Here is a 20,802-nt window from a genome sequence, read left to right on the forward strand (position 1 = left end):
GTATCCTAACAAGCTTTGGCATGACTTTAACAGGCAACTGGTATGTGCATCATAAAGGTGCCAAATAATGCATTTACTTTATCTCATGTTGTTCTGTGATGTATACAAACTATGCATGTGCTTTTGATTTAGACATTAAAATGACTTCCAAGAGCTTGCTGAGAATTTTGTAAAATGACCACCACTGTTTACTGAGTAGTTATTTTTAATGTATAAACCAGAATACTCAACCTTCTCAGCTCGTAGCAGTGTTTTAGAGTATCACAGGGAGCATCACAGAGACAGGCACACAAGTGACCCACACACTGATAAAATGTTTGATCAGCCAACTCTTAAGATAAGTAGTACAATAAATGGATGTGGCAGTCTAAGCACTGGAGATATTTTACAATTATGTTTTGTCATTATTATTATTTTTTTTTATTGCTTTCAAGATGAATTAATTTCTGCAGATATATACAAGCTCCTCTCTGCCCTCTGCTGGTACATCAGGGAGGCTTGATTCCAGCAGGTGGTGAACTTTATATATTTATAGCAATTCCCAAGGACTATATCCTTCTAAGCCTACATCCGGCAGTGCTACTGCAGCATTCAGCCGGGAGATTGTCTGACCTTCTGCAAGATCTGACTCGGGCCGAGCAGCAGCTGCTGGAGAACTTCAAAAGATCTGGAGATAGGAGGGCAGAGGGAGCGCTGTAGTAGTTCTACTAGGATTCTTTTTATTATTATTAAAAAACAAACAAACAAAAAACAAACAAAACACACAAACTAATTAAACAAAACAAATCTGCATAGCGACATATATAAACCAAAAACAATTCATATGTTTTTACGCATAAATATGTTTTTATGCATTTTATATTATATAACATTGCTGTCATAACAAACTCTCAATCATCTTTTGTTTTCCTTTTTTACACAATTTGAGAACCCGTTTTTTTTTTTTTGTTGCACTGATGTTTTATGATGGATGGACCAACAAAAATAATCCATGGTGTGTGTGCTTTAGGATGGTTCTAGGGGCCTGTGACAAGGGCCCTAAAAATGTATTATTTGTGTAGATTGAAATTATTTTGTTAGAATTGATAAAGGGCCCATTGTAATATCTTTTCAATGGGCCCCAAAAATCCCTGGCAGTGCCCCTGTGTCCAAAATGATTTGGAATAAAGCTTTACATAAACTTAATAAAATGAATGTTCTTCTGGAGATATGGCATTTGATTTGACTGCAGCATTGAGATTGCTATGGTTTTGCAGCACCATGTGCATCTGTAATTGTATGTATCCCTCTAGCATGTTAATATTTTGCTGTTATTTTACTATTTTACAACATGTCTTGGTTGTCACTCCTGGTGGTGTAGATACTCAAGTAGTCTTCCAGGGAGAGGGAGTTTGTTGATTCTGCCTTGTCTCTGTGGCCCAACATAATGGTGGATTTTCAGTCTGCAGAGCTGCTTTAGTGAGTGTGGAGCCCCTTCAATCATAAAACAAAGCATAAGAATTCAGTGAGGAAGGTTTTTCTTAAAGTTTGTAATGCTGTCCTTATTACTGCATATTAAACAAACATAAACTAGCATTTAGTGTGCTGGCTCACTTGTTCTCTCCTTGATGCAGAGCCATTCTTTATTGCTTTCCAGCTGTTCAGTGAGTCTGGAACAGAGTTTGACATGTCCCACATAATCCAGCAGCAGGTCTATGATGGGTCCTGCCCTGTGACACATTGTAGGATGGGAGATCATCTCGCAGAACTGTTAAAAATTATTATACTTATTAGAAAACATTTTATATAGCACTCTAGGGTCAGAGGTTCTCAGCCCCAGTCCTAAGGACTCTACACTATAACCCACACCTGAAATGACCTTATTAACCAGCTCTTCGTGTGCTGGATAGGATAAGCACGCACAATAATTTGCAGAATATGGGGTAGCTAGGACTGATTAGAAATCACTGATGTAGAAACATGAATCCTGAAGATGGATTAAAGGAGACACACAGCTTGTCTAGACCCTCTAGACATCTAGAACCTTCTCTGGACAGTAGAGCCACTTACTCCAACAAAAGCAGGATCAACTCTTTTAAAACATGATTTGTTTATATAAATAAATGATTATAAGAGATAAAATTAATGGGCAGGTGTACTTATATTTTTATCCATATAGTATTAGTTATTATTAACATTATTTATTATTTTTATAAAACTACAAAATTAACATTACAACCTTTCTATGTTTGTTGCTTTTAGAGGTGTTGAATGCTTCAAATATCTGGTTTTCATCACCTCAAATGTAGACAGTTCTAACGAATGGATAATTTCCCAACAAAGCATATTGAATGACGGCAGTGGCCAAAATGGATCTCAACTCCCTCGTTAGTTTTGTGCTATATAGGGAAGGATATAGACATAAGCGCTATAAACAAAAATGAATTTGGACACTTCCTCAATAGCAACATGCTTCAGCACTGGTCACATAAACAACACGTGAGTGGCTGAGTGTTTAAAGCTTCATACATACAAACTGATTTCTGAATGAAACTTTGTGCTATTCATGGAATATGAATATGGAACCCATGGAATTTATGATCTTTGACTGTTATGCTGCTTAGATAGGGCTGGTCCAAGCCTTTATGGGGCCCTAAGAAGATTTTCATTTGGTACCCTCCATACCACCACCTCAGCACCAGATGCTTCATCAATTCGCAGGCTACACTGTGTGTGTAACATAGCCACTCTCATTAGTGCTATCATTCTGGTTATTGTTTTTAACCTTACAGGGGTAGCAAACTCACAGGGGTAGCAAACGGTATATGTGTTCAGTAACATCAGCAGACAAGACAATGCATTTACAGTTAAGTTAACCAGTTTAATTTCTTTTGTTTTTGAATTTTGAGCAGATGTGCAAAAGAGTGAGAAAAAAGGAAACAAAAAAAGAAAGCGGAAGGCCTAAGGCGGGAGCTGACTTTTTTTTTTAATGTTCCTTTTTTTTGCGATTTGCCAAGAGAGAGATAATACGTTGCAGCTCCCGGGCCTTTATCGACCACCCAAGCAGCACATATCTGCATTTGCCCAACAGTGGCAGCAGCTAACAGCAGGATTTGATTAACTTAGTATCGGTGTGCCAACTATGAAAATAAATATATATTAAATAATCACTTTTACCTGTGTAATACCATTTAGTTTTATTATTCAATGTTATTTTTAAAAATATAAATATATTTTTTCAAGATATCTTGGTGCTCTTGAGGGCCCCCTGGTGGCGTTGGGGCCCTAAGCGGGCCCATAATTCGAGTATGCCTTGGGCCGGCTCTGTGCTTACTAATATAAACCTCCCACTACCAAACTACATGGGAAAATATCTGAAATTCACGCTGATCAGTGGCTTGTAGATATCACTTGCAGTTAGCATGTAGTGAGCTTTCAATGTTTATTATAATTGCGTGAGATGTAGTGCCCTCCAAATCAAAACTTTCAGATTTGAACACACCAAAAATGGCTGACATACTCATTAGTGCCCTAAAACATAGATAGGGAGCTACTTCGGTCACAGGCTTTTTTTTTATATATTGTAACTGTTTAACCTTTTCTCATTCAATAAACTAAAGCTTAAGACACCTGTACAAACCTGAAAGCATTGCTCCTCTTTGTTGACATCAAGACTGTCTTTGGTGGAGTTCTTCGTTGGTGGATGTGATTTGGTGCCATACTTGCACTGTAAACAGGACCAAGCATCGCAACCGTTGTCCATGAGGAGCTTCAGCAAGGGCAGGTAGTTCATGGAGAGTGCGACAGTGGCCGGGAAAAGGGTCTGCTTGTTCTGGAACTGGGCATTTACGTCAGCTCCATTCTCCAAGAGCAGCTGTACCATCTACATGGAACCCCGTCTCAAAGCCACCAGGATGGTTCTGAAATAGTCTAGGTTGGGGTTGGCCCCAGCTTTCAAGAGCATAGCAGCGGCTTCAGTGTTTCCGTTCATGACAGAGAAGTACAGAGCTGTGGTGCGCCGGTCCTGATACATACATGAACGTCCTGGAGCCATCAGAGCATTCACATCAAAGCCAGCCTGGATCAGGAGCTCCAAGACATCATCCTCATTGTACTCAGCAGCCAGATGGAGGGGGCTGATGCCACTGCAGTGAATTTGGGTCCTGCTAGTGACTGGAATCAGCATGGACACAATCCTGAGTCAGAGAGGGAAACAAAAAGATGCATATTCAGCTCCCATATCCATGGAAGGTTTCACAATTGTCCCCCGGTTTTATTTAGTGTTATGTACAGGGAAAAGCTAAGTCCAATTAATCAACTGCAGTATTTAGTTAAATGTCAGTTAAAGAAAATGTTAGCATCTACAAAATGTCTACAGTGGACCATTAAAAAAAGTGTTCCCATTAACTAAGATGGAAATTAGAGACCAGACAACTTCATTTGCATATCCATAGTGTTTATAAATTGATATAAAATAATAAAGGAGTGTGATATAACTCATGATGGCCATGCTGGGCAGCAGTGTGAAGTGGGAGGAATCCAGCTTGGGTCTGTTTGTTAGCGTCAGCATTCTCCAGCAGGAGCAGTCTTACAGCCCTCTCATGGCCATTCTTAGAGGCCTCAAACAGGGCAGTTGCACCATCACTCGCCTGGCTGTCGACATTTGCTCCTGCGGGTGTATAGCATCAGAAAAAAAACAACTGCTTAATCACTACGTTCATAGTTAACCTTACTTGATTAAAAACGAATGCGGCCTTCAAGTTCACATCTTAATGCGGTATATGCGGTATATATTAGGTGAACAATATTTTTTTCCAGTAAGAAATATCAGTGGCATTTATGTATTTTTCTTTTTGGTTTGGTAAGTTTGAACTCATCCAAGTATGTTTTAAGCTCAATAAATACACAGTTGTGGTGGCGTTCATGTGCACTCGTCTCATAAATACGATATTTCTGACATGAACGCAGCATAATGTCTCTAAAAAGAGTAAATAGTGAAGGCACATTTCTGTATATGGTTAAGTTAGCTCTAACACACAGTTCTCAACATCATACAGTAGCCACTGCTAACTTACCATATTGTATGAGAAGGCTTAATGCCTCTACATTTCCAGTTTGGGCTGCCACGAAGATAGGGGTAAGGCCGTATATGCTGGGTGTGCTGATTTTGGCTCCTGCTTTCAATAACATCTCACAGATCTCCACTTTATTCCTACACACAGCCTCATGGAGGGGAGTCCAGCCTTGGCTGCAGTTCTTATTCACATCAGCACCGGCATTCAGGAGGAGCGTCACCATCTCTGCATTTTCCACCTCACAGGCTTGACCATTGTAATGGACAACACATAAAAATTTCAGTAGTTGTCAATGTTCAACTTTCCCCAAAGGTAGAAGGGGGGAACAAAGTGATCTCTGTTTACTATGAATCCAAATCAGTCCCATGTAATAATAACTATGAACCTTCAAGGTGGACCTCCACTATATGGACAAAAGTATTAGGACACTATTACTAAGAAATGAAGGCTATTAAAAAGAGTGGATCCTGCTTTTGTTGGAGTAACTGTCTCCACTGACGGCTTTCTACTGGATTTCAAAGCATTGCTGTGAGGATGTGATTGCTTTCAGCATAAAGAGTGTTAGTGAGGTCAGGATGTTGGATGATCACCACACCTCCTCATCCCAAGAGTATTGGATGGAGCACCATTATTCCAGAGAGCACAGATCCACTGCCGCACAGTTCAATGCTTTCTACTCCTCTAGCCCACATCTGGCATTAGGCATGGTGCCAATAGGCATGGTGCCATGCTTAAGGCCTATTTGTTTGGCAATACTTCTCTAGACAGATACTAGACAAGCTGTATGTGTCCACGAACATTTGGTCATATAGTGTAGCAATGTCTAATAAAGTGACTGACCGAATGACACAACACTCGTTCTTTCAAAAATGACAAGGTTGGTAGAAATTAGCTGAAATAGTACCTTTATACAGGGGGGTCTCTCTGTCCTTATTGTATACGTTTAGATCAACACCCCAGTCAAGAAGACACTTCACACAGGCAACCTGATCACTTTGCACAGCCACAAAAAGAGGAGTACGCTGATTCACATCCTCCCTGTTAGTCAGCTCAGGGTACACTAGATGAAAGAAGATGGGAGATGATCTATCTCATTTTACCCATTTCTACAGTGTTAGAGCGGCAATGTAAAAAAACTGAACTGTAGTGACCTTGAAGTTGTCAATGGTTAGTGGGAAGAAAGGGCTTAAGTAACCTGAGAATTGTATTGGGGTTAAGATGCTTCCAGTCCATCTAGGTGATAATTACTGTGTATATGCAAGGAATGGGAAGGCTAAGGGCAAGTCTGCTTTAGTCCTCCTCACCTGTTAGCAGCAGTCGGAGGCATTCATCCTGGCCATGAGCTGCAGCCTCATGCAGGAAATTCCATCCCTGCTGGGATCTTTCTCTTAAACTTTTCCCAGCTGTGATCATCTCCAGCAAGTCATCCACGCTACCTCTTCGAATTGCTCCAACAACAGGGTCAATATGGCTTAAAAGAATACAGAATATCACAGTTTAATTAAAGCAATTGCACGCCGTTTCACCCATTACGCTTAACCTTCAACTCTAATGTAATCAGTCAAGGCATAACTGGTTTCTGATGTTTGCTTCTTCAGTTTTATGCTGGGACCACAGGGGTGATGTAGTGAAACATAGGGTTCATGTGGTCATGAAATAACTGAACTTTGGAAAGAAGAACATGCCTAAAGCGTTTCTTTCTTTCAATCTAACATCCTACTAATTACTGTGTTTCCGCACCTCACCACCACCCTCTCTCCTCCCCTTAATTCAGTCACTCTTGGTTCTAGCTCCACTTATCAGAGGTGGTCCAGCCTCATTTACAGTTGAGTTTCCATAATCCTACAGTCTCGTCTTACATCATTGTATCATGATGGCATGGTCCTCACAAAACTTCATTTAGACATAGTGACCAGCTTTGTTGGATTCTTAAGCATACGATTATTTGACCACACTTCAATTTCTTTCACCAAACATAGAGCAGTTTTCTTTAAAGGTAAAGGTGCAAGGTATTTGTGCCCTCCACATTTTACCCATTTGTGGTAGTGAACACACACACACACACACACACACACTAGTGAACTTGGGGCAGTGAGCACACACACATAGAGCGATGGGCAGCCAACTCCAGTGCCCGGGGAGCAGAGAGGGTGAAGGGCCTTGCTCGGCAACTTGCCGAGCCCGGGTATCGAACCCACAACCCTGTCATCAATAGCCCGGAACCACTGAGCCACCACTGCCCCGGAAAAATCTGACCAATCAGACAATTAGACAGTTTGTAACATCAGAGAATGGATCCACTCACTCTTCGAACCCTTTAGTAGTGTAAAATGTTCCATCATATCTCCTCCATGCCACACATCGAGTCCCGTCACTGCTGATGAAGGAGTAAGAACTCGTGGCTTCAGAGGTAGGGTTGTTTAGAAGGGATTCAGCTTTCATCCTCACCCTGTATGGTTTATTAAATAGACAGACAGTCAGGTTTTCCCTTCTTATAAAACTACATAATTGTGTATTTTTATGTACCCAAACTGATCCTAATTGGATTGATATTCACTATATGTCCAAATGTTTGTGGACACCCCTTCTAATGAATGTATTCAGTCCCCATAATGAAGTAATGCCAATAAAATAGACTCTTTGGAGCAGATAAACATAACCCAATTAGCTTGGGCTTGAGGGGTATAAATCCCCTCAGCAGTGAGCTGTGGAGCAGTGGAACTGTGATCATCCAACCTCCTGACTTCTTTAATGCTCTCTTTGCAGAATGGAGAGCAAAATTCTCACAGCAATGCTCCAAAATCTAGTGGAAAACCTTCCCTAGACAGTAGAGACAGCAGGAAGCTCTTTTTTAATACCCTTGAATTCAGAAGAGACTGTGAACAAGCAGGTGTCCCAATACTTTTGTCCATATCATGTATGTAGTATGGTAAGTGATATGAGAATGGAGAACTTGTTAAACAAAATGTAAGCAATGAATTTGGTGTAGCATGTAAGTTATCATTAGTATAAAATGTTAAGACAGAAATGAAAAGATTATCCATTCCTGAGTGCTTCTGCAAACCAGCGTTCTAGTCATTCTTATGATTTTGTATGTGTTTGTAGGATAGCACATAGAATCTACTGTAATTATAAATGACACTAATACTCTTTTTGGGCTAAAGGTTTGTTTTGGTCCCAAGCTCTTCATATATGCTCATCCCATGAATAATCCCTTTCAGCTGCTCGAAGAGATTTCAGATATGGATGACATGGACACGGTCTTATAGTCAGCTCTTGACCTCTGAGTAAAATTAGGCCGTAGCATCCTGGAGAGTGCAAGTACAACAACACAGGCAGCAACTGGGTGCTGGAACGGCACGTCCGTCTGGAGTCCTTATGTAGTTCTTATGTAATTAGCTTTGGGTTTCCTAAGGAGAGGTGGGTTAGCTAAGCCTTTTGCAGGCGTTAATCTCTAACTCTAATTATGTTTTAGATTGTGACATTTTTCTCCTTGTAGTTCCTCCAAGCCAGAGAGAGAATAAATGGCTTTTACAAGGCTGACACAAGCTGGGTGTTTACATGCAGTTTATTATATCATTTAATTAATGGATTCCATGAGATGTAACTTAGGAAACTGAGCTGTCTTGGGCAGTTTAAATTGATTAATATATATAAATATATATACACACACACAGATTTATGTGTCTTACCAAATCCATGAAAGTATTTGGGTATCATATTGTGCAATGGTAGTGGGCATCTCACCGAAAGTCAAAGTGTCATGCTGTCATGCTGTGACAGTGCTGTATACAAGCACACAAACTCATAAACTAATAAAAATGCTAATTTTGCAAAAAAAAAAAAAAAAAAAAAAAAGAAAAAACAGTGAGCAGTACAAAGAGATGGAAAGAGATGTAGGAATATATATTCCCCAGTGCTATGATACACTTACACAACGGAAAACCTCACAAACACAAGTGGTAAAAGGAATCTTAGAAAGGCAGAATACCTTTTGTCTTGCGCAGAGCAGTAGCAGCAGCAGCAGCAGCAGTAGCTGAGTGTTCTCTAGGAGGCAGTGTGCTAAACCCGCAACAGCAGCTCACATGGGCTCTAATGCAACAGGAAGCATCTCACATGCACTCCATACACAAGCACTATAGATGTGGACTTGAACTTGGCTCGCATAACCAAACACCACTTGAAGCTTAGGGACAGAGAAATCCTTGGAACACAGCTAAATGATTTGCTTCACATGCTGTATCTGCAGTGTGGTCGTGTAAATGTGTGCTGCATGTTTGTTTGGTCCTTTAAGAGCGCTTTGACATGGTAAGCACATGCATTTGGTCAGTAAGCATCACTGAGGACCCTGCAGTGTATGTGTGCTAACTTCAGTGAGTCAGATTAGTCTTCATTCTTGCCACCAGTACAGTATTAAACTTACAGGAAGGAGAAAAAACACTTTCTTAACTCAGGTTTTTGTTTCAAATCATTTTAGAGCATTTCTGTTGGTTAATTTATCATGCCATTCTGACAAGTAAAAAAACCCCAAACAACTGCCAGATAAGGAACGTTGATATAATTCACCAGTTGAAATTATTTTGCTTACAACATTTACACTGTGTGAATGTTCTTTGAACATAACAAGGTTCTTCACACTCACACATTATTAAAAATGGATGGTTAGTGAACATTTAACATTAAAAGCTTCTTTAGTAAACCAAAAGTGATTATTCTATGGCTTCATGCGGATAAACCTTTTTTTTTTGGCATTTTTAGGCCTGTATAGATTTAAAGCATGAGCTTAAAAATGAAATTTTAACACAAAAACGCCACAATTCATTAATTTTCTTTTTGGTTAGTTTCCGCTTGTGAATAGGTTGCAAACTCACAGAGCACTGCTATCAGTGGAAATATCACACAGTGAGATTTGCAGCATTTCAATAATCACAATACATATTTGATAAATAATAGGATAGACACTCTCCAAACGTAGTTAAAGCAAGCTTAATCAAATCAATTCAGTAAAATGGTATATTCACACTGGACAGATGTTACAGTGTAAATGCATTTGGTCAACCATGACTTGTTTCATTGGTATACAAACAGGATGAAGTGTGGACATGAAGAATTTATGACTTTTACACAGCAGAAGTCTAAACACATTCAGAAGTCCTGGATTTTAGAACAGACACGTTGTGAAGTCGATCAACACTACATGTAGTTGATCTATGGCAGTGGAACTTTGGCAGTGGAATTGTGGTACGGAAAGCTTCCTGAGGTTCTACTGCTTAGCAATAGTGCATTAGTCCAGCACATTTAAGGTGGTATTTGAACATGCATGATTTTTCTTTTACAGATCTTAAAGTGATCATGAAACATTGTTATGATGATCAGGTTATTGTCAAAGAGAAATTTGCAAGGACAATAAAATATATATATATACATATTTTTTAATCAACAATAAGTTTACTTATTGTTTACTTTTTGGAATTTGGATTTTAATGGAAATTCTATCATGGTCTATCAATAAATAATTACTTTACATTTACACTGAAACTGTACAGACTAAAACAACATTCCACCAAACCTAATAAAGATCATTAAGGTAAACTAGATAAAAAAGTCAATGTCTAACAGACAGAATGATCTACTGTTAAGTACAATTTAGTCAAACATCGTCACATCATTCTTTTACAACATCACTATATTCTCTACAATCCCAAGCTGCAAGTATTTGATATAAAATAAAACTGTAATAGAAATAATTACAAAAAGCTTTAAACATATATACACACATGAATACATCTACAGTGTAGTATGGCTGAGATAGTGTAACAGACAGTAAGTTCTGCAGCGGTTTGTAGTGATGGTTGTACTGGATGGTGCTTTGCTTTTTCTCTTTCCCTTCATTAGTGTTCGCTGTCACACCCCTAAAAAACTCAGATATCAATTGAGCGTTCCTCGTGATTTAGGAATCTAATCAGTCGTCCGGGGACGGGCAGCTTTTTAATTTTCTTCACTCTGTTGAAGCCGACCAGCTGGTGGATCTTAAGCCGGCAGAGCTGCATCAGAGGCCGTGGAGGAGCTGAAATGAGGATAAATTTGAGAAAAAGATGAAGTTAGAAACAGCAAATGTAACATGTGATGTCTACACATGCTCTTCTCCACAGTGACTTATCATACAATTAGCCAGCATTCAGAACCTAAACCCAACAACTTTCTAATAGCTTTCTCTTTCATAAGGACTTCTCTTTCACATAACCTGACTCTTTCATTAGGGATAAAGTACAGCCACCATTCAAAGCCTTTATCAGATGCATCTCTGGAAGCTCTCTGCCTTCATCTGATGAAGGCCTTGAATGGTGGCTGTACCATATCCCTAATGAAAGAGTCAGGTTTGAACGTAGGCCAAAAGAGCTGGGCTTTGAGTGTTTTGTACTTACTTGCTTTCTCTTTGATGTTTTCCCAGTCGGGGTAGCTGTCCAAGTGTTCAGTAAGCCTGGCACAGAGTTTGACATCACCCACATAATCCAGCAGCACATCTATGATAGGTCCCGCCCAGCGACTGTAGGCGTCAGTGGAGATCACTTCACAGAACTAGACAGGGAAAATGTAAGATCTTAGTTTTAAATGCTAGTTATACTGTAACGGTGACTTGAAGCTTAGTCTGTTATTTTACAGTTAGATGTGTAAGGTTTACATTTACTATAGCCCATCTGTTGCTGCACCACTTATTAGTCTCTACCCATTGACCAATGGAAAGGACCACCACTGACCAGATATAATTTAAATGGTGGGTACAGTGATTTAATATTTATTTTGTAAACAGTGTTGATGACATTTGTGTCAAGGTGTCGTGCTTGATATAATAATGTCTGCTGCCGTTTTGCTACATTCTGAAACTTGTGCAGCATTTAAGGTGGAACAGAACGGCTGCATTTTTGGGATGCACTGTATGTTGTACATGGATACAGTAAACTGATTTGATCAATCAGTAGAATTAAAATGACTTGCTTCACAAGCAAAGCTGAACGTTGAGATCCCACATGTGGAACTATATTGTGGATCTCTTTACTTCTGGCTGCCTTGTTTGAAGTTTATATGCAAATGTGCCTTTGCTGTTGGTGTTCAAAGGCTGTGGACCACCATCCTCTAAATATTAGGAGTGGCTTGATTGTAACTGTTTTTAATTGAGAATTAAAACACATTTATATATGTATTTGTTTAATTAACTGCATTTTTATGTCAGTATAATTAGTTCTAGTCTATATTTTTTATAATGATAAAGTTCTACAAAGTTCTATTATAATTTTCTTGTATTTGGATATTGCTTATATTTTTATTTATGTATGCACTGTGGTCAACAGCAGGCACACACACAGACACCCACCACCTACCTGCACACAGGTTTTCTGTGATGTATCATCCCTGTCAGTGCGTCGAGTCTTCAAAGGTGGGTGAGGGTTGCTGCCATACACACAGTTAAAACATGACAGCGCATCGCAGCCGTTGTCCATTAGGTACTTGAGCATGGAGAGATACTTCATGCAGAACATTACAGTGGCTGGGAAGGCGGTAGGGTGTGTGGGGATATACACATTTACGTTTGCACCATGCTCTACAAGTAGTGTCACAGTGCTCATGCAGCCCTGTCTCAGGGCTACTAGCAGGGGGCTGAAAGTGTCCAGGTTTGGGTTGGCTCCAGCCTCCAGGAGCATGGTGGTGGCATCGATGTTGTTATTAATGACTGCAAAGTACAAAGCTGTGCTGCGGCGGTCTTCGTACAGCATACTGCGTTCCTCAGAAAGCATGGCATTGACATCAAAACCAGACTCAATCAGGAGCTCCAAAACGTCATCTCTGTTGCGTTCTGCAGCCAGATGCAGCGGGCTAATGCCAGTGCGCCTCACTCGGGCCTTACTGGTGGACGGAATCAGCAAAGACACGATCCTGAAATAAAGCCGTACAGTTTTTTTGTTAAATCTCTAGTCATGTCAGTGCTGGAGTACTGTGTTAGGATTTGACATGATATGACATGATGGGTTAGTAAGGGTAGTGGTAAAGATTACTGAGCAAATACACTAAAACAGTATAGATTATAGCCTAAAACAAAGAAGCCTCATGCTACCAGAGGGAAAGTGTGATTAATTTAATTATTCTTTTTATTTGCATGGTTAAGGAAGTCCTTAAATGTTTTGTATAGAAAAAGCTTCCAAAAGATTTTAACAATGGAGTGACGCTCTAGAAGACACCAGTGAAAAACAAAGAAAACACACATATGGTTAAGGCAGAATTTATGGAACTCAATATCACTCATTGTGATTCTACTGAATGCCACAAGCGTAGCGTTAACCAGGGGCACCCAACCCTGTTCCTAGGGATCTTCCGCCTGCAGAGTTTAACTCCAACCCTAGTGTAAAAGATCTGATCTTGTTAAACAAGGCCTTCAGGAGTTTATGAACATTAGCATCAACAAGTGGGCCAAAAACTAAACTCTCCAGGCTAGAAGATCACCAGGAACGTGTCTGGACACACCTGGCTTAGACACTATGTACTGTAAGCTTGGGTTAAAATTACACGTTACATGTTAATTGAGCATCATATTGCGTTAACATAACTATCAACCAGCCGCTGAGACTTACTTAACCGCCTTGTCACTTTTGCGGGTACACCCGTAAGTGAGGAGGTCATTGCTGAAAACCGATGCAAGATCATGAGATGCACTGAATCACATTTTGGCCAGCATTTGTATCTTGTTGCTGTCACACAGAAACCTTGTATCTCAAATGTTTTGTGATGTCACAGAAAAAGGATAATACCTTCTCAACTTTCGATGGGAGTCGATGCATTTTGGATCATTTTTAGTGGTCCATTTATCATATGATTTTGACAAAATGTAAACAGATTAAAACTGGTGAAACAATAAAGGTTTTCCCATGACAGCAACCATATATTTGTTTGGTTATTAGACTTTTACCCCTAATTTCATAACCAATAACCACAAGATGTTAATACTAATACTTTACAATAAAGGCAACAAACAAAGGCAAAAAAGAAAGTGATAGAGACTGAACATATTTCTGACAGTGTTTAAAAATGTGTTATTATTCAGTCAAGTCAGGAATCACTCCATAAGGATGAAATAAAAAAAGAAAATTAGTATCAGAAGAAACTGCATGACAATCATATTATCAAGTATGCTCCCAAATGGTTCTTTGCTAGTACAAACGTTTAAACAGTATTGTCCCTTTTTTAAAAGTTCACACCTAATTAGAAAAAAAGTTCTTTAAAGTAATAGATTAAGATCAGAGACCCCTATAGGGTTCACATTTGTGTTTAAATACTGTGTGTTGCTAGTTTGGTCCCTGGGGGTCCCTGAGAACCACTGATTTCAAAAACCATCTCTTAATAAGTTCATTAGTGAATCAGAAGTGGTCAAAAAGGTGGTTCCTGTATGAAATCAATTTGAAGAACCCTCTTTGGCAATTTGAATAACCATTCTTAATGTATGTGTGGATGAGAACCCCTAATGCAACTGAAAGCATGATCTGAGAGTCGATCCACTGCAGATCATTATTCCAGAGCAAAACACATACCTGTCATTTCCACGTTGGGAAGCAATATGTATTGGCAGCAGTCCAGTTTTGCCAGGCTTGTTGGCATCTGCATTCTGAGACAGAAGGAACTGCACAACATCTATGTGGCCATTCTTACAGGCTTCATACAGTGCCGTGGCTCCATCTGCTGCCTGGCTGTTGATATCAGCTCCTGATATTAGAAAGAAGCACAGCCTTTTAATACCAAAAAAAGTTTCTGCTGTTCCAGTGTAATCCAGATAAATGAAAGGATCATTGAAAGGATATTTTTCCAAATACCGTTTTTCAAGAGGAACCGAAGGGCATCTACTTTCCCACTTTGGGCTGCCACAAAGATGGGTGTAATGCCATACATGTTGGGTGTGTTGATTTTGGCGCCCACCTTCACCAGCATCTCACAGATCTCCACATTGTTCCTGCACACAGCTTCATGGAGGGCAGTCCAACCTTGGATGCAGCTCTTGTTTACACCGGCTCCATGATTCAGCAGCATGGCAACAATTGTGGAATTCTCCTTTTCACATGCTGGGGAGACATAAAGCCAAGAAAAGGGACAAAATGGTAATTCAACCAACTACAGATGAGGTCTGACTAAAAATCAAAAAGGAAGGACGCAAAAGCAATCTGTTCAATGTAGTTGCTGTAGCAACTCTTAGGTGCAAAAGGATTGCATATTTTAATATTAAATATTAAATTAAAATTCAACATTAAATATTATTATATATATATAAATATTATATTATATATGCGAATAATATTAAAGTACACTGTGTAATTGCATTTTTCCAAATGTTCGACTGAAGGTTGAAAAATTCAGACTAGGTGCAATCATCTTGTTAAACAAAGTCTAGTACCTTTATACAAGGGCGTCTCCTTGTCCTTATTTGCAATATCTGGGTCTGCACCTTTCTCCAGAAGGCATTGCACACAGTCTGTCTTCTCCCTGGACACAGCCAGGAGAAGAGCAGTCGAATCCTTCAAAGTGCGCTTGTTAATCATCCCAGGTTGTACTTTGACAATAGCAGCACAGACAAAACGTTAAAACGTGAAATTAAGTGCAAAGTCATTTTTCAGATGACTCACCAGGATGGCAGATGGGCAGATATTACAGCTCCTACCTCTCAGTAAAGCTTTAATACACTGATCTTGGCCATAGTATGCAGCTTCATGGAGCGGAATCCATCCATATTGGTTCGGTATTAGAACATTGCAGTCTGGCTTTTTTATGATTTGTCGTAAATGTCCCACATCTCCGTCCTGAATAGCCTTCACAATTGGATCCTCTTCTCTACCAGAAAGTTTTACAGCAAGTCAGCAAATCTTCGACAGCCCAGGTAAAATGATACTCAAAACACACTGATTAGTAGAGCAAGTTCTAAGATCAGCAGGGCAATCAGATGTTCAGGTAGTAAGGAGGATTGGGGTAAGTTTAAGAAGGCCAGTTTACTCACAGTTCAGCTTCTGGCTTGACTTCTATCAGTGTACCGTCGTATCTGCGATATGCCACCATGCGTTTTCCATTACCAGTGGTGAAGTGACTAGCTATGAGAGGAGACTGTTGGTTATCCATGTCCCTATGAAGAAAAAATGTGTAAGCTTTATTAGAATATATTGGATTCATTTTTCACCAGAGAGTTTGAGAATAACAAAGTACAGTAAAAGGCTAATGTTGTGAACACAACCAGCACAAGCAGCTCTATGCAAGTGAATGCAATGATATTAGTTTTTCCACAGTTGCTGCACAGCCTTTCATGGTTCAGTTTGGTGCTCAGTTTCTGGGCCATGGTTTGGTTTGGATCACAATTCAGCACAATGTTGTCTTACCAAGTAAAAAAAAAGTACATTTTGAACAATAAAATCTAAAAATGTGAGAGTTTTAAACAAATGTCTCAAAAGGAACAGTGCAGGTGCATTGTGGACTTTTGCAAAATAAAAACAAAACTACCAAAAAAACTAAATAAATACATCTTGATTTTGATGTATGGGTTAACAGACTCATGGCAGTTTTACATGCTCAGAAAATAGGTACTGCTTTATGAGAGCTTGTGAGTTCCAGGATGCTGCATTGGTTGTGAGCTTTTCGGAAACGTTCAGGAACTTTTGAATGAAACAAGGCTGCAAGTGAAGATGTTTCATAGGAAGTCCAAAGAAACACAATTACAGACAAGAATGTAGATTGAGAATTGGCCTCTTTTTTCAGTGTTGTCACAGAAACAAGGAAACCAGAGCTTTAGGAAACCGCTGACGTCAATGCATGCATGCTTCTGGCTCAAATACCTCCTTATCCCCTATATAACTACATAACTGAACTACATGAGTCAGAAAACTACACTGTCTACACACAGCTAGCACTAGAGTACAGATTCCCACATATAAATAAATGTAAATCATGTTCAATTACAGATATTTAAAGCTCTATTTACATTTAGAAGTGTGTGACTTGCATAGTACACTACATAGTACTAATGTGTAATTTAGGACGCTTTCGTCTCTGGACGGAAATATTATAATAAATAAGAAAGAATGGAGAGAGGAAAATCTCACTAGGTTGAAAGTGCTAATCTCTGCAGTGCAGTGCCTTGGAACGAACCCAGGATTTTAATGTATTTTCAGACTGTGGAGATGTGGAAAATAAGCACGTGTGCACACTCTGAGTGATACAAATAAACCACAACTGGGGCCTGCGGAACACCGGATGTAGTTAGAAATGTTGCAACACTACTGAGGAGTCACTTATATTGAAATTGTGGCCTGACAATGACACGTGATGTTAATGCTGATGGCACGGATACAAAAACATTAATTAAATGTGCTAAATAGCTGTTCTCATTTCTTATGTTGTATTTCTTATATGTGTAGGGTCACACATGCAGATATTATAGGACATAAGCCCATCTTAATAATAAAAATAGGTGTAAACATGGCTTGGAAATGCTGAGATTTCTACTGTTCTGAGCAAGTAAGCAAACAAGCTGAGCAAGCTTTTTTAACTTGCTTGACATCTATAGCTGGCTATAGTGAGTCCACAGTCTGCAACCTTGGAGTTATAGTAATTGTAAGAGGTCATTCCCAAGCTCAGGGTGACTATGAGTTGTTAAGCACCTCAGTAATCTCATCACTAGCTCTAGTGTCATACTTGCATACTTTGCATTTTGTATTGGGTATGCACACCCATAAAAAACAAAACCTGTTTTAATGTATAAGCTCCTAAGCCAGAATACAATAACATTTCTACAGTAGACTGACAGTAGACTGACATTCACAGCATGTTAAAGCGCTTGTTGCTGAGATTTACCTAAATTATGCTTTAATCACCAGTGGAATTCCAACCAAGTGGACCAGGGAGAATGGAGAAGGTTGTGCTTCTATTTTTCTCCTTGATGGCATGTGAGCTTTGGGAAAGGTCCACCTTCACTTCATGCTAATGATTATTTTGTGTTGGTTGTTAGGGGTCTGTTACCCAGGATGTATTGGGACAGGTGCAAGGCACATGGCATGCTGTGATCCGGTCAGTGGAGCAGGTGTCGGGTGTCTGTAAGTGATACTTCTCTCTGCCAGCTAGCGTTAAGTGGATAAATAAGTACTTTGCCGGGTTGAAGTTGCAACAGACTCACTTTAACTTATTTTGGGTTGGAAACACATTTCTTCTAATGTTATTGACATGATCAATTTTACCTGTATCTCTACCTGTATTCAAATGAGAGAAAATATGAGGATAAGAATTTGACTGCGGATCCTTCTAGGATGAGACACCATTGCAGCCACTTTAATTTATTAATTCATTAAAGAACATCATGGATTTTTGATCAAATACAAGTAAACAGTACACATGTAATTTAGCAACAGGGTAACAGAATATTACATGAAACTATCTGTGATGCTAAACTAGTAGGCTGGCCCAAATGGTTATAAATATACTGTTTATAAATATATCATAAATTCAGCATGTTAACTGCAGTTCAAAACAAATCCTGTAGGTGGCAACTGTGTATTAATAATGTTTACTGGTAATAGAGGACATTAATAATAAGTCAGTCATTTACATATTAATATTTTATATTCAATTTTTTTTATTTATTACTATAAAATTCATTAACAAAATTAAAAGCCAGTATTTGGCTAATAATCATTATACATTCGTATTTGATATGATCTCATATACTTGTATGTGTCTTATTTTGCACTGAGCACTTTCTTATTTTTGTCATTGTAAGTGCTTCACTTTGGTGAGTTCGTGATTTAAAAATTGATGAAAGGAATACTTTGTTAACATTAATGTTAGCTACTGACATTAATGCTCTTTCAGAAGTGGTACGTTAACAGCTTAAGCACCCCCAAAAAGAAACTAGGGTTTCATTAAGTTTTATCATTTAAAATCTGAAATCAGAATGCCCCCTCAAATGTCTTAAAGGACACAGTTTTTTCTCCACATTCCAGACAAAGTCTAAAGCATGTATATGTGTGTGTGCACATATCCTGCTGAGAAAGCTTAACTTGCTTTAGTGTATTGAACTATCAGTTATGTTTCTCTTTACAGTGGAAGATGCTCATCTACTGGAAATATCATCACATTATTTTGTTTAATGGTAAGCTAACAAAGGCATATACAGTACCTCTGCTTGTCATACTTGTTAAAAATCTGTGCGGGTGTTTTTTACCCTACTGTACCTGGGTGGGTTGGCAGGGCATGGCTCTGGAGGAGGTCGTACTGGCTGTTGCTGAGCTGCCGGGTGTGATGGCTGAGTTGGACGGGTAATTGCTTGAGCTGGCCTACTCGTGGGCATAGGGGTCTTTGTGTTTTCAGTCCCAGAGGTGGAGCTTTGGGAATCGGCGAGGCTGCGCTCGATCGCTAGCTGCATGAGCTCATCATCAGACAGGTTACTGTAGAGACTGTAGTCATCAAATCCCAGGCTGGGGTCCATGGACCCTGGCAAAGACACACTGGCAGCTGCCATAATAGGTGTCTGGGACCTAAAAGATTACCAGTGCAAAAAATGAAATCTTAGTTATCTTTTTTGGATAGGAATAGACAACTGACAGCCAATAGCTACTTTAACTCTTAGTACTTTGCTTTGCTCTTGCAGCCTTTTTGTGGCTTCTTTACACGCCCCCTCATAATCTCATACCTTATATAACCTTATGTAACCCTTATAGTCACTCTGCACTGTAAGTGTAATGTCACAATTAAGCAATTTCATTTGTTTACATTTCATACAGGCCATAGAATATTGAATTGCAGACTATTGCTGCAAACAGCTTCCACCTCACTATTGGCCTCCCTAAATGACTGCCACCAAGAGAATGGAAATTTACTGGGGATCTTTGGTAACCAGTTTCACTGTGGTTCATACAACCAGCTGCAAAACAATCCTGTTAGCTTAGTTGTGATGAAACACTAACTGCTTGGAGTGAAATGCTAACATGCTTATATTGTGACTACATGAAGTAACTGGTGCCTTTGATTGCATTGCATCCCATCAACAGGAACAGAGAGCAGCTCTATGTTTCTGGATTCTTAACAGTAGATGGCCGTTATTGGAAATCAAACTCAGGCTTTAGCAAAATTACTGTTTGTCAATGTTGTAGGAAAACCTCATATATATATATATATATATATATATATATATATATATATATATATATACAAACCTCTTATATATATATGAGAGGTTTTCAGAGATTGTTATATGATTGCTCCCATCATAAGCTTTACTGTTTTTCAGAAGTCTCATACTGTTAAGATTGTTGTATAAATTTGGGTTGAACTCACTTCAACAGTCGCATGGTGGTGCATGCTACTCTTTGAAGGTGAATGGGTCATACTGATTTTAAAATGTGTTTTCACACTTCATGTGTGGAGTGCTGAGTTTGACCGACCTGTCTAGCTGGAAGAGTATCGAGGTCAAGTCAGCACGTGCTTGTCTATCCTTTAATATATAAATAGAATGCTGCACTAAGCAACTCTATGGCCTCTATCTTATGGCCCTCCCATGCTCCCATTTTTCTGTTCTGTCCTTCTTTTATTTTTTTTTAATATCCCAGAAATATATGAGCAAAGCAAGTACAATGACTGCTACCAAAAGATATTTAGTAGATACAAACTTATTTTTTCATTTTGTATATTTAAAGCAAATGCCCTGCTTTCTTTAAAGGATTTCATGCAAACTGTG

General features: G+C 39.2%; 1 protein-coding gene and 1 pseudogene across 1 annotated transcript; both read right to left on the bottom strand.

The window, feature by feature from the left end:
- Nucleotides 1-1,342: 1,342 nt before the first annotated feature.
- Nucleotides 1,343-7,496, bottom strand: LOC140577398 (ankyrin repeat and SOCS box protein 2-like; annotated as a pseudogene).
- Nucleotides 7,497-10,975: 3,479 nt separating this feature from the next.
- On the bottom strand, nt 10,976-19,587 carry asb2a.1 (ankyrin repeat and SOCS box containing 2a, tandem duplicate 1). Its single transcript, XM_072697378.1, has 10 exons — nt 19,301-19,587; nt 16,084-16,206; nt 15,751-15,920; nt 15,487-15,642; nt 14,912-15,157; nt 14,633-14,804; nt 13,679-13,729; nt 12,434-12,986; nt 11,480-11,633; nt 10,976-11,121 (listed from the first exon to the last, which is right to left on the bottom strand). The coding sequence occupies exons 1-10, from the start codon at nt 19,585-19,587 to the stop codon at nt 10,976-10,978; spliced, it is 2,058 nt and encodes a 685-aa protein (XP_072553479.1).
- Nucleotides 19,588-20,802: the final 1,215 nt, after the last annotated feature.

The sequence above is a fragment of the Salminus brasiliensis genome, chromosome 1 (genome assembly GCF_030463535.1).
Source record: "Salminus brasiliensis chromosome 1, fSalBra1.hap2, whole genome shotgun sequence".
NCBI classification, from domain to species: domain Eukaryota; kingdom Metazoa; phylum Chordata; class Actinopteri; order Characiformes; family Bryconidae; genus Salminus; species Salminus brasiliensis.

Coding starts and splice junctions, on each gene's coding strand:
- asb2a.1 (XM_072697378.1), bottom strand. CDS start 19,587: ATGGCAGCTGCCAGTGTGTCTTTGCCAGGGTCCATGGACCCCAGCCTG. Junction 16,207..19,300: donor TGCCCTGCCAACCCACCCAG/GTACAGTAGGGT, acceptor TTTTCTTCATAG/GGACATGGATAACCAACAGT. Junction 11,634..12,433: donor CACAGAAAACCTGTGTGCAG/GTAGGTGGTGGG, acceptor TTCCCTGTCTAG/TTCTGTGAAGTGATCTCCAC.